At 40.1% G+C, this 13,430-nt stretch overlaps 1 protein-coding gene across 1 annotated transcript in view; it reads right to left on the reverse strand.

Annotated features, from left to right (window-relative positions):
• slc6a8 (solute carrier family 6 member 8) overlaps window positions 1–13,430 on the reverse strand; it is a 53,643-nt gene that overhangs the window by 6,872 nt on the left and 33,341 nt on the right. The window contains exons 5-7 of the mRNA XM_033628005.2: window positions 5,377–5,511; window positions 4,684–4,787; window positions 3,796–3,920 (exon numbers count right to left, since the gene is read on the reverse strand). Of these exons, the coding sequence (XP_033483896.1) occupies window positions 3,796–3,920; window positions 4,684–4,787; window positions 5,377–5,511 (364 nt within the window). The remainder of the gene's footprint in view (window positions 1–3,795; window positions 3,921–4,683; window positions 4,788–5,376; window positions 5,512–13,430) is intronic.

Here is a 13,430-nt window from a genome sequence, read left to right on the forward strand (position 1 = left end):
TGAAACTTCTCCTGGTCAGAATTCCTTCAGTGTTGATTGTTGAGGAGCTGAATTATCCTCAGAGGTCTCTTCCTCTCAGAAACACACACACCAGCTGATTCACACTCTGAAGAAAGACGTTTCATGGTACAAAAATCAGCGTATTTGTCATCGGGAGATATTCCAATTCTTTCTCTAAAATGTTTTGTCATTGGCCAACTTTTTTTCCTCTAAATATTTCGACTGTTTTGTCTCATTATGTAAACTTTTTTCTTGAAATATCACAACTTTTTTCTCGACCACGTTTGACTTTACCTGACTCTTTTTATTTCTTGGAATATTCTGACTTTTCCCCTTAAAATATTTCTACTTTTTGTCAGATTATATGAAGACTTTATTTCTTGAAAAAATACAAAGTTTGACTTTACCTGACTTTTTTTTCTCAAAATATTAATACCTTTTTTGACACTGCATGATGTTTTTCCTTGAAATAATTTTACTTTTTTGTTGAAATATTGCCACATTTTTCTCTACACTGTTGACTTCACCAAACTCTTTTTTTGTTTTGAAATATTGAGACTTTTTTCTCTAAAGTGTTTCGTTGTTATCCAACTTTTTCCCATGTAAAATTTCAAATATTTTGGCAAATGTATGAATGTATGACTTTTTTTCTTGAAATATTACGACTTACAAATATTACAACTCTTTCCCTAAAATGTTTTGACATTACTCAGACATGTCCATGACTGAAGAATTCATTCACTAATTCTGACCAAACTTGACACAAATGTCTAACAGGATAAAATAATGAAGGACAAAGGTCAAAGGTCAGCTTGACTGTGACATCATCATGTTTTAACGTCATATCTCAGGAACAGAAGGGGAGACATTTGGTCAGATACTGAATTGGTGACTCTAATCTTGAAACTGTGCTGATTGTATAGATCTTCTGTGTGTGAAGCATCCATGTTTTCACTGACATGGATGGAGACTGTCAGAGACACTGGACTGGTGGGCGGAGTCATACAACCACAGGGTGGACTGGTGGGCGGGGTCATACAACCACAGGGTGGACTGGTGGGAGGAGTCATACAACCACAGGGTGGACTGGTGGGCGGAGTCATACAACCACAGGGTGGACTGGTGGGCGGAGTCATACAACCACAGGGTGGTGGTTCCAGTTCATCCATACATCAGACTCTTCAGTTAGGTGTGTAAATTTAGCAGGTTAAAAATGTACGGACTGGCCCTTTAAGCCTTTAAAGAGAGGTATGTGTGGAGACACGTTTGTCTTGACTGACAGGTGGGTCATCCAATCAGCTGTGGTCGTTTTCAGAGCTGAGCCTCATGAAATAAAGATGAGTCACATGTCATGAGGTGAAAGGGCCACCTTAAATAATCCTTCAGTTAATACTGCACACACACACACACACACACACACAGAGTGATGTTAATACTTTAAACCATTGTAAACTTGTCAGTAATTGGATTTGCTTTTGTTCTTTTTGCAACGAGATTAAAATAAAAAGATTCACGTCCTCACGCTGTCGTTTTCATTTACACACACACTCAGAGTTAATCTCGTCATTAGTCAGAGCAGCACTGATGCTACTTTCTTTAAAACATAGCGCAGCGCTTCACAGACTGATCCCTGCACGCTGCGTCAACAGTCTGATGTGTAAACGTGGGCGGATCTACAGAAACAGATAAGAGCCAAAATATTCATAGACGACATCGAGATAACTCAGGTTCCTCACATTAAATTTACAGGGCTCATGGGGAGCTTAATGGCAGTCAGGAGACACTCATAAGCACCAGTGATGTAATTAAAAAAAAATATATATATATACATATATATATAATTAATGATGGCCAGTTGAAAATTTAGTGGAGTGAAGCAGTAAGAGCTCACTATCATGGTGAGTAACAATGAATGGAAGAGTTGGAGGACGGAAACATGAACGTTTATGAGAGAAACATGAATCCATGATGAGACGGTCAGAGCGAGCGTCTGCTGCGCAAGGCCTTCTGTGGAGAAACTAAATATAACTGGAGTTTGTGATGTCACGTCATGTGCTTCAACGCTATTAATAAACATACAGTTGGCTGACAGCGCCGCATATAAAACTATGCACACACATACACACACACACACACACACACACTGCTACAGTAAAGGTATGAGATACAGGTAAAGTGAAAGCACAGACGTATTACCAGTAAAATAATAAGTTTCCACAGTAAAAGTCAAATTGTGCAGCAGTGCAGTTTGTTTGAGGAAAAGTTACAACTTCAGTCATCACAGAACAGAATCGTCCTGAGTGTGTCTGCACGTCCTTCAGTCTGTAAACATTTTTATTTGTTCTTCATTTAACCAGAAAAAAAACCCTCCTGAGGTTAAAAATCTCTGTTTCCAACACAGGCAGCAACATAAAGTTACAGACAGACGACACAGAACAAATACACAGAATAAAAAATATACAGCGCTAAAACCAGAAATATAAAACACAACATGAGACACATTTTTTTTTGTCATTGTCTGTTTTCTCCATAAGTTGAGGGGAGATCTGTTAGTATCAGCCTGTGGCCTCTCGACCTCTCCTGACACAGTTCTTATTTTTTCTTTTTTACTATTTGGTTTTTATGCAGTTTCATGTGTGTGCAAATAAAAATAGATAAAATAAACATAAAGTGAATCTGATCTAATGCTTGTGTTCTGGTTCCCTCAGAATGAGCTGTTTATATTTCCACAGGGAGCAGGTCCTCGTCTACACAGATCACCATGTTGCACTGCCATGTTTCTACAGTAGCCCAGAACGGTCAAACCAAACACTGACTCTAGATAGAGACATTCATGTGTTCACATCGTCCACCATAGTTAGCAGCTCCTCCATGATGAGCAGTGTCAGAAAACTGCCCCCCATTTTTAATCGTGAATTTCCTGGTGTGAATCAGCTGGTGTGTTTGTTTCTGAGAGGAAGAGACCTCTGTGGATGATTCAGCTCCTCAACAATGACCAGCTAACATGTTAGCATTCAGCTACCTACGTCCACACCCAGCAGTTAAAGATCAATCAATAGATTCATTAAGAGTTTTTGTGTCACGTAATGAACGTCAGTCCAATATTCTCTCTCTGTTAGCTCTGTTTTTGGTCTCCACCACCTCCTGAACTGCTAAATGCGCCGCTGTGTTCACCAGCTGGTCTCTACCTGTGTCTGTCTGCTGTTTCCTGCTGAGCAGGTGGAGTACAGTGGGGTCAAAAAGCTAAAGGCTGAGGCTGAAAAGCTCTGCAGAGCTGCAGAGATGGTGATAATTCTCTGTTCACTGAGCCTCGTCTCCGCCCTGCTGCTGTTCCCAAGACGCAGCACAGATTGAAAGTTTAAAATAACAGCAGCAGATTAATCATTCAAAATAAAGTTATTCTTTAGCAATGATCCTTGAATTCAGAACAAGGTCGACAAAAGCAGCTTCATGCTAATTTGCACTTTAGCTACATCTCAAACATGAGCTGGTGATATGACGTCGGCTTAGTTTGCTTCTTTTTCTGCTCCTCAGTGGCCATCAATCAATTAATGCATCTACAACCGATTTCACCCCCGGCCCAGATCGTCACGTTGTTCTCCTGCTGTGTGTTCACCTCACAGTCGGACCTCTAACCTCTGACTGGGAATAAAGAGCTTTTGTTCCATCAGCCTCGGAGGTTTAAAGGTATGTAGGTCAAACCTTTGTTGAATAACCATAATATCTTTAATAAAGTTGCAACTTAAAAACCTCAGGAGAGTTTGAGAGGAACAGCTGGTGTTTGTGTTTTTTTACCTGACTCAGCGACATGCGAGATGTCGACTCCCTGCTCAGCAGCCATGAAGCCCAGAATAGAAAACACAACAAAACCAGCAAAGAAACTGGTTCCACTGTTTATCAGAGCCAAGACGAAGGCATCCCTGCAGGAGAGGAGACAGAGGAGGAGAATTAGGTACTGTTTTAACACGGGTGCTAAATAGGCTACATACCTAAAAACCTTGTCAATACTAGATCATCAGTATTGATTTTAATAGGTACATTCGTCTCAATTATTAGTTCTTACTGTACACAATAAACCACAAACATCCTTTAACCTCCATTTTCTAAAACAAAGTCAACTATTGTGTTAAATTACTGTTTTTGTTTTGCTGTCTTTGTGAGGCCTTTGTCTCAAACCACCGTAGTGAGGACACTCCTGCATTGTGAGGACAGTTTGGTCCTCACTACTTTAAATGGCTGTTTTAACGTTAATGATTTGTTTGAAGGTCAGTAATGGAATGTAATAAAGTACATTTACTCAAGAACTGTGGTTAAAATTTACAAATTTAAGCTACTTATAATCCGGCTGTATCTTTTTATTATCGTCATTGGGGTGTAAACTTGCCCGTACAACACATTGTATATGACTAAGATATTACACTCAGGGATATTTTTAAGTTAGTTGAAGGACACAGGTAGAAATGTAACTATCATTTTTAGAACTTAATATTTTTTATTTTGTGTTCAAGTTCGATTGTCAGTTTGCTCGATAAAAGATTGTTGGCAATAATCGCCTGTCATTTCTTTAATCAAATAAGCAGTTTATTGAAAGCAGCAGAAAATGTGTGTGTGTGTGTGTGTGCGTGTGTGTGTGTGTGCGTGCGTGTGCGTGTGTATGTGTGTATGCGTGTGTGTGTGTCGTACTTGTAGCAGTCGTTGTTGAAGCGGTTGTAGCTGCCCAGAGCGGTCAGAGCTCCCAGCCCGATGGCGTAGGAGAAGAAGATCTGTGTGCCGGCGTCGATCCACACCTGAATGGGTCAGAGGTCACAGGTGTGTGATGCGTTCACTGCTGAACTTTACACGTTTAAAACTGAGAGCAGAAACAGGAAGGAACGAAGGCAGGAGGAAGTGTCTGGGTAGAACCACAATCATTTTTTTTCATTTGTCAGTGTTTACAATTTTTCAAAAAAAAAAAGTAATCTCCCGTTCTTTGATCCATATTTTTATGTTTTTTGGTTTTATCTTGGTGTTACTTGTTTGTTTTAACTTTGTTCTTCCTCCTTCATCTTTGCTCTTTCCTGCTTTAGGCCAATAACCGTCATCGTCATCCTATCAATAATAATAATAAATTCTACAGTAATAATACTTATCGGCCTCTAATACTAACACTAGCAATAATAATCATAACAATAACAACAACATAATAAATATTAACAAAACTGAAACAAAAGTTTAACGACTACTGTCACATAATCACCAACCTCCTCCTTCCTATCATTATTATAAAAAAAATATTAAAATAAAAAAACTCTGTTTGGGTTTAGACTCTCACGCTCACACCAAGTTCACCTAAGAGACAGAACTCAGGGCATCAGTACCCATGTAGTGTGAACTGACCTGCGCCTCCTCCAGTTTGGACCAATCAGGTTTGATGTAGTACATGATGCCGTCGTAGGCTCCGGGAAGTGTGACTCCTCTGACCAGCAGGATGATGAGGACCACGTAAGGGAAGGTGGCTGTGAAGTACACAATCTGAAACACACACATTACCATTAAACACACATGACTCTGTATGTTGTTGGTAAAGAGTCCCTGCTCTCATTTCTAGGAACCTGGCAAATTTTATTAGTAATTTAAATCCCTGACAACCCAGAGTTGAGATCAGGACTCAGAGTTGCAGTCCTAAACGCCTCTCTGAGCTTCTAGTTCAGTTACCCAGCCATAGTTTTCATAGTTTTATACAAACGGTGTCTGTCCCCCGACCACCTAAATTATTTAAATCTAAAATTAAACAAAGAGGAGTTGTGCATAACAACCTCATAAAAATTAAAACCTCTTCTGTGACAGAAAGACAAAACAGGAGAATTAAATGCGGACTGTTAAATATCAGGTCTCTATCGTCTAAAGCAGTGTTAGTAAACGAATTAATATCAGATAATCATATTGATTTACTCAGTCTCACTGAAACCTGGCTGTGTCAAGATGAATATGTCATTCTCAATGAATCCACTCCTCCCAGTCATAATAATACCCACATTCCTCGAGGCAGCGGCCGAGGAGGGGGAGTTGCAGCCATTTTTAACTCTAGTCTGTTAATCAGCCCTAAACCTAAACTAGATTATAATTCATTTGAAAGCCTCGTTCTTAGTGTTTTACATCCGACCTGGAAAACCTCGCAGCCACTTTTATTTGTTATAGTGTACCGTGCTCCTGGCCCGTATTCTGAATTTGTATCTGAATTCTCAGAGTTTTTATCCAGTTTAGTTCTTAAATCAGATAAAGTTATTATTGTAGGCGATTTTAACATTCATGTCGACGTTGATAATGACTCCCTGGCTACCGCGTTTATCTCATTAATAGACTCCATTGGCTTCAGTCAGGGTGTACATGAACCCACTCACTGTTTTAACCATACCCTCGATCTAGTTCTGACGTATGGAATTGAAATTGATAACCTAAAAGTCTTTCCACAGAATCCCTCACTATCGGATCATTATCTGATTACTTTTGATTTCCTTTTACTCGATTACACGCCACTCAGCAACAGTTACTATACTAGATGTTTATCAGATAGTGCTGTCGCAAAATTTAAGGAAAAGATTACTCCGTCGTTAAATTCAATACCAAGTCCCTCAGTAACAGAGGTTTCCTGTACCGACTTTTATCATTTTGTTGATAGCGCCGTAGGCTCGCTGCGAACAACACTTGACTCTATAGCTCCTCTTAAAAAGAAGTTAAAAAAGCAAAGAAAGTTCGCTCCTTGGTATAACTCTCAAACCCGTAAGTTAAAACAAATATCGCGAAAATTTGAAAGGAATTGGCGATTAACCAAACTGGAAGAATCTCCTTTAATCTGGACAGACAGTCTCAAAACTTATAAGAGGGGCCTCCACAATGCCAGAGCAAACTATTACTCAGCATTAATAGAAGAAAACAAGAACAACCCCAGGTTTCTTTTCAGCACTGTAGCCAGGCTGACTGAGAGTCAAAGCTCTATTGAGCCTTGTATTCCTTTAGCCCTTAGCAGTAATGATTTTATGAGCTTTTTTAATGACAAAATTCTAACTATTAGAGGCAAAATTCATGACCTCTTGTCCTCAGATAGTACCTATCTAACCTCAAACACAGCTGTAAGACCTAATATATATTTAGATTGCTTCTCCCCAATTTCTCTTCAAGAATTGACAGCAGTGATTTCTTCATCTAAATCATCAACGTGTCTCTTAGACCCCATCCCAACTAGGCTACTTAAGGAGGTCTTAACTTCAGTTAACACTCATATATTAGATATGATCAATATATCCCTATTAACAGGCTATGTACCACAGTCTTTTAAGGTAGCTGTAATTAAACCTCTACTAAAAAAGCCCACCCTGGATCCAGAGGTGTTAGCCAACTATAGACCAATATCTAATCTTCCCTTTATGTCAAAGATCCTTGAGAAAGTAGTCACAGACCAGCTGTGTGATTTTCTCCATGATAATAATTTATTTGAGGAATTTCAGTCAGGATTTAGAGTGCATCATAGCACTGAGACAGCACTAGTTAAAATTACAAATGACCTTCTGATTGCTTCAGACAAAGGACTCGTCTCTGTTCTTGTTTTATTAGATCTTAGTGCGGCGTTTGACACTATTGACCATCAAATTCTGCTACAGAGACTGGATCACTTAATTGGCCTAAAAGGTTCAGCACTAAGCTGGTTTAAATCTTATTTATCTGATCGTTTTCAGTTTGTTCACGTTCATAATGAATCATCCTTACGTACCAAAGTTTGTTTTGGAGTTCCGCAAGGTTCTGTGCTCGGACCAATCCTATTTACTCTATATATGCTTCCTTTAAGTAACATCATTAGAAATCACTCTATAAATTTCCATTGTTATGCGGATGATACACAGTTGTATTTATCGATGAAGCCAGAAGAAAGTAATCAATTAACTAAACTCCATAACTGCCTTAAAGACATAAAAACTTGGATGAGCACCAATTTCCTGATGTTAAATTCAGACAAAACTGAAGTTATTGTTCTTGGCCCCAAACAACTCAGAGACTCTTTATCTGATGACATAGTTTCTCTAGATGGCATTGCTCTGGCCTCTAGCACTACCGTAAGAAACCTCGGAGTAACATTTGATCAAGATTTGTCTTTTAATTCTCATTTAAAACAAACCTCACGGACTGCATTTTTTCATCTGCGTAATATTGCGAAAATTAGGTCTATCCTGACCCGAAAAGATGCAGAAAAATTGGTCCACGCTTTTGTTACCTCAAGGCTGGATTACTGTAACTCTCTATTATCAGGTAGCTCTAGTAAGTCCTTAAAAACTCTCCAGCTAATTCAGAATGCAGCAGCACGTGTACTAACAGGAACTAAGAAACGAGATCATATTTCTCCTGTTTTAGCTTCTCTGCACTGGCTCCCTGTAAAATCCAGAATTGAATTTAAAATCCTACTGTTAACTTATAAAGCTCTAAATGGTCAAGCTCCGTCATATCTTAGAGAGCTCATAGTGCCATATTATCCCACCAGAACACTGCGCTCTGAGAACGCAGGGTTACTCGTGGTCCCTAAAGTCTCCAAAAGTAGATCAGGAGCCAGAGCCTTCAGCTATCAGGCTCCTCTCCTGTGGAATCATCTTCCTGTTACGGTCCGGGAGGCAGACACCGTCTCCACATTTAAGACTAGACTTAAGACTTTCCTCTTTGATAAAGCTTATAGTTAGGGCTGGCTCAGGCTTGCCCTGTACCAGCCCCTAGTTAGGCTGACTTAGGCCTAGTCTGCCGGAGGACCCCCTATAATACACCGGGCACCTTCTCTCTCTCTCTCTCTCTCTTTCTCTCTTGTATTCTATTACTGCATCTTGCTAACTCGGCCATTCTGGATGTCACTAACTCGGCTTCTTCTCCGGAGCCTTTGTGCTCCACTGTCTCTCAGATTAACTCATATCACAGCGGTGCCTGGACAGCGTGACGTGTGTGGTTGTGCTGCTGCCGTGGTCCTGCCAGATGCCTCCTGCTGCTGCTGCCATCATTAGTCATTAGTCATACTTCTACTGTTATTATACACATATGACTATTGTCACACAAGTATACTGCCAGATTCAATTCAATTCAATTCAATTCAATTCAATTTTATTTATAAAGCCCAATATCACAAATCACAATTTGCCTCACAGGGCTTTACAGCATACGACATCCCTCTGTCCTTAAGACCCTCACAGCTGATCAGGAAAAACTCCCCAAAAAAAACCCCTTTAACGGGGAAAAAAAAAACGGTAGAAACCTCAGGAAGAGCAACTGAGGAGGGATCCCTCTTCCAGGACGGACAGACGTGCAATAGATGTCGTACAGAACAGATCAGCATAATAAATTAACAGTAATCCATATGACACAATGAGACAGAGAGAGAGAGAGAGAGAGAGAGAGATGCAGGTAATGACAGTAGCTTACAACAACATTAATGAAAGTAATAATATTATAGTTATAGTTCTGGCTACTGTGGTACAATATGTTGAAAGTATGTATTAGTATCAGACAGTATACTTGTGTGACAATAGTCATATGTGTATAATAACAGTAGAAGTATGACTAATGACTAATGATGGCAGCAGCAGCAGGAGGCATCTGGCAGGACCACGGCAGCAGCACAACCACACACGTCACGCTGTCCAGGCACCGCTGTGATATGAGTTATTCTGAGAGACAGTGGAGCACAAAGGCTCCGGAGAAGAAGCCGAGTTAGTGACATCCAGAATGGCCGAGTTAGCAAGATGCAGTAATAGGATGAGAGTGAGAGAGAGAGAGAGAGAGAGAGAGAGAGAGAGAGAGAGAGAGAGAGAGAGGGAGAGAGAGGGAGCCCGGTGTATTATAGGGGGGTCCTCCGGCAGACTAGGCCTAAGTCAGCCTAACTAGGGGCTGGTACAGGGCAAGCCTGAGCCAGCCCTAACTATAAGCTTTATCAAAGAGGAAAGTCTTAAGTCTAGTCTTAAATGTGGAGACGGTGTCTGCCTCCCGGACCGTAACAGGAAGATGATTCCACAGGAGAGGAGCCTGATAGCTGAAGGCTCTGGCTCCTGATCTGCTTTTGGAGACTTTAGGGACCACGAGTAACCCTGCGTTCTCAGAGCGCAGTGTTCTGGTGGGATAATATGGCACTATGAGCTCTCTAAGATATGACGGAGCTTGACCATTTAGAGCTTTATAAGTTAACAGTAGGATTTTAAATTCAATTCTGGATTTTACAGGGAGCCAGTGCAGAGAAGCTAAAACAGGAGAAATATGATCTCGTTTCTTAGTTCCTGTTAGTACACGTGCTGCTGCATTCTGAATTAGCTGGAGAGTTTTTAAGGACTTACTAGAGCTACCTGATAATAGAGAGTTACAGTAATCCAGCCTTGAGGTAACAAAAGCGTGGACCAATTTTTCTGCATCTTTTCGGGTCAGGATAGGCCTAATTTTCGCAATATTACGCAGATGAAAAAATGCAGTCCGTGAGGTTTGCTTTAAATGAGAATTAAAAGACAAATCTTGATCAAATATTACTCCGAGGTTTCTTACGGTAGTGCTAGAGGCCAGAGCAATGCCAGATATTAATACATACTTTCAACATATTGTACCACAGTAGCCAGAACTATAACTATAATATTATTACTTTCAATAATGTTGTTGTAAGCTACTGTTATTACCTGCATCTCTCTCTCTCTCTCTCTCTCTCTCTCTCTCTCTCTCTCTGTCTCTCTCACTCTCTCTCTGTCTCTCTCTCTCTGTCTCATTGTGTCATATGGATTACTGTTAATTTATTATGCTGATCTGTTCTGTACGACATCTATTGCACGTCTGTCCGTCCTGGAAGAGGGATCCCTCCTCAGTTGCTCTTCCTGAGGTTTCTACCGTTTTTTTTTTCCCCGTTAAAGGGTTTTTTTGGGGAGTTTTTCCTGATCAGCTGTGAGGGTCCAAAGGACAGAGGGATGTCGTATGCTGTAAAGCCCTGTGAGGCAAATTGTGATTTGTGATATTGGGCTTTATAAATAAAATTGATTGATTGATTGATTGCTTAAATGATCCCTTTAGAAAATGTTCAGTTGGAACAGAAAGTGTCAAAAATGTGCAGCAGATGTTTGAGGCTCACTGCGTTTTTCTTGCACCGATTTTCTCTTAAATATACTCTAAAAATATTCTGAAGATACTCTCTGCTGCAGGAACAGACTCATCATTAAAACGTACAGAGAACTGTCATGGTGGAACAAACGCAGCTCTGTAAATGTTTCAGAAAACACAAATGAGACACTGATTTTGCCCCAAAGTCTCCAACAGTAACACTCCTGTTAGAGGCTGCGTGCAGAGAGAGGAACACCTGCAGACAAAACTCAGGACTATCTCTGCACCTTTGTTGGGTGAAAACATAAAAATATTTGATCTAAAGTCAGATTTACAGAAGTTACTCTGCTTAACAGTCTCACACAGTTATGGTTATCCCCTTTCTCCAAACGTCCACCTCCCAGTTCTGACACTAACCCTACGCTCATGTGGGCGCCACCTGAAAAAAACTGGTGGTATGTTCCTTTGACAGTGAGGATCAGGTAAAGAAAACAACCACGAGAGGAAACCAAACATGAACCTGATCCGAGGAAACAACAGGAGAAGAGACCTGCTGAGATCGAGTGCGCACAAACACACACACACACACACACACACACACACACACACACACACACACACAGAGGAATGTAGAGTTTCAGGAGTTTCAGCACCATGGAGAGCGTCTGGTCCCAGGTGGAGTCGAGTTTCAGTCAAATCACAGCGGAAACATTTTTCTACAAGAATCCCACAAACCTTCAGGTCAACACACACACACACACACACACACACACACACATATTTCACAAAGGCACTGCGGTGGTTAAGGTCAGTGTGGTTAAACCACAAAAAACTATTTGGTTCACTGATCCATTTTGAAGTTATGAAATAGAAAATAAATAAAAGAGAACACCCACTCTTGAGAATTGGCCTTAAAATGACAACATATCAACACAAACAAACATTGTTTTTAAAGGATTTATTTATATTAAATTAACGTGATTTATAAAATATTTTGATCTGTTTTCACTTTCTAACTTCACCTAAACTTGTCCTGTGGCACAAAACAGCCTCGTCCCAGACCAGAATTCACAACTTCAAACTATTAAAAATTGTGTTAAAGCCTTCAACATCTCAAACTAACAGTCCATGCTAAGAACATTAGAGTCAACATGTACTTCAAAGCTTTACCTTTTAGCACTCATCTTTAGTCTGAACTGCAATTTAATCACTTCAGGAACTCTACATTTGAGCGTTACCTTTTCATGTGTCTGATCTGTTTTACTATTTCTTTTACTCTTTTATCTTTTTCTTGAGTTCTTTTTTTTTTTACTTCATGCATTTGCCTGATTTTAACCTCTCTAACTCCCCCAGGACGCAGACATCCTTGCTCTCCCCCCCCCCCGTTAAATGGTATCTCCCAGGCGCACTACGACATCAAACCATGTGATGTTTGGTATTGCCGGATTCAGGAAGCTCTCAACTTTTCAAAAATAGCATTGTTTTTCTTTTATTTATTATGTATTTGGCACCGGAGCAGCCTAAACACAGCCTAAAGTCCAAAATCGCGATGAGTGGTGACAAGTCATGTCATGCTGTTTTTCGACGGGAAAAGTTAAAGGATTACTCGCCATCTTATGTGGAGCTGTTAGCGGGGACTTAGCTGGTTTATAAAAGGTAAGAGTCTCACTCCTACCACTATTTTTGGCTGAGATATACCGTCTAGAAAGTGGGATCATAACTTTCACGTTTCATATGGCTTTATTTGGTGATATTTTATGGTGTTTCTGTGTCATAAACAACATCAGCTATCATAATCACACCTGATTTCAATAAGGTACAATGTTTGAAGCTGGCTGAGTGTTGTTTGATCACTGATAGTACTGTTTTGAAGCAGAGTGACCAACTTGTCATTTGGAGCTCCGCCTGGATCTTTTCATGGTAAAAACACTGTAGAATGGTCATACTTTGAGCAGTCTTCTTCAAATTTGAAACAAGTGTTCATTGATAGTGTGCCTACAGCCCCACAGTGTCATTTACCTGCTCAGATGAAGCCACAGACAGTTATTCATCCTGAAACACATTTTTTATTTTATTTTAGGCAAAATCTTCAATTTGTTACTGACTTCAGAGGCCCATTACTCTGTCTCTGTATCACCTAGAGTGTTTCTGACACTTTCACAAGAAACTTCAGAGAGTTTTCTTTCTGACAAGACCTCATGCATGCATGTAGTCAGAGCGGTTCAGAAGCTACAGTCATTTTAATTTGGGTATGTCATTTTAGGCGTTTTTGCTACAAAATGGGGGAGGAGTACAAGAGGTTTTAATGTGCTGAAATGTGTTTTTTTCTCTTCGTCATGCACTGCGTCATGTAA

This window comes from Epinephelus lanceolatus, chromosome 8, assembly GCF_041903045.1.
Source record: "Epinephelus lanceolatus isolate andai-2023 chromosome 8, ASM4190304v1, whole genome shotgun sequence".
Classification (NCBI taxonomy): Eukaryota; Metazoa; Chordata; class Actinopteri; order Perciformes; family Serranidae; genus Epinephelus; species Epinephelus lanceolatus.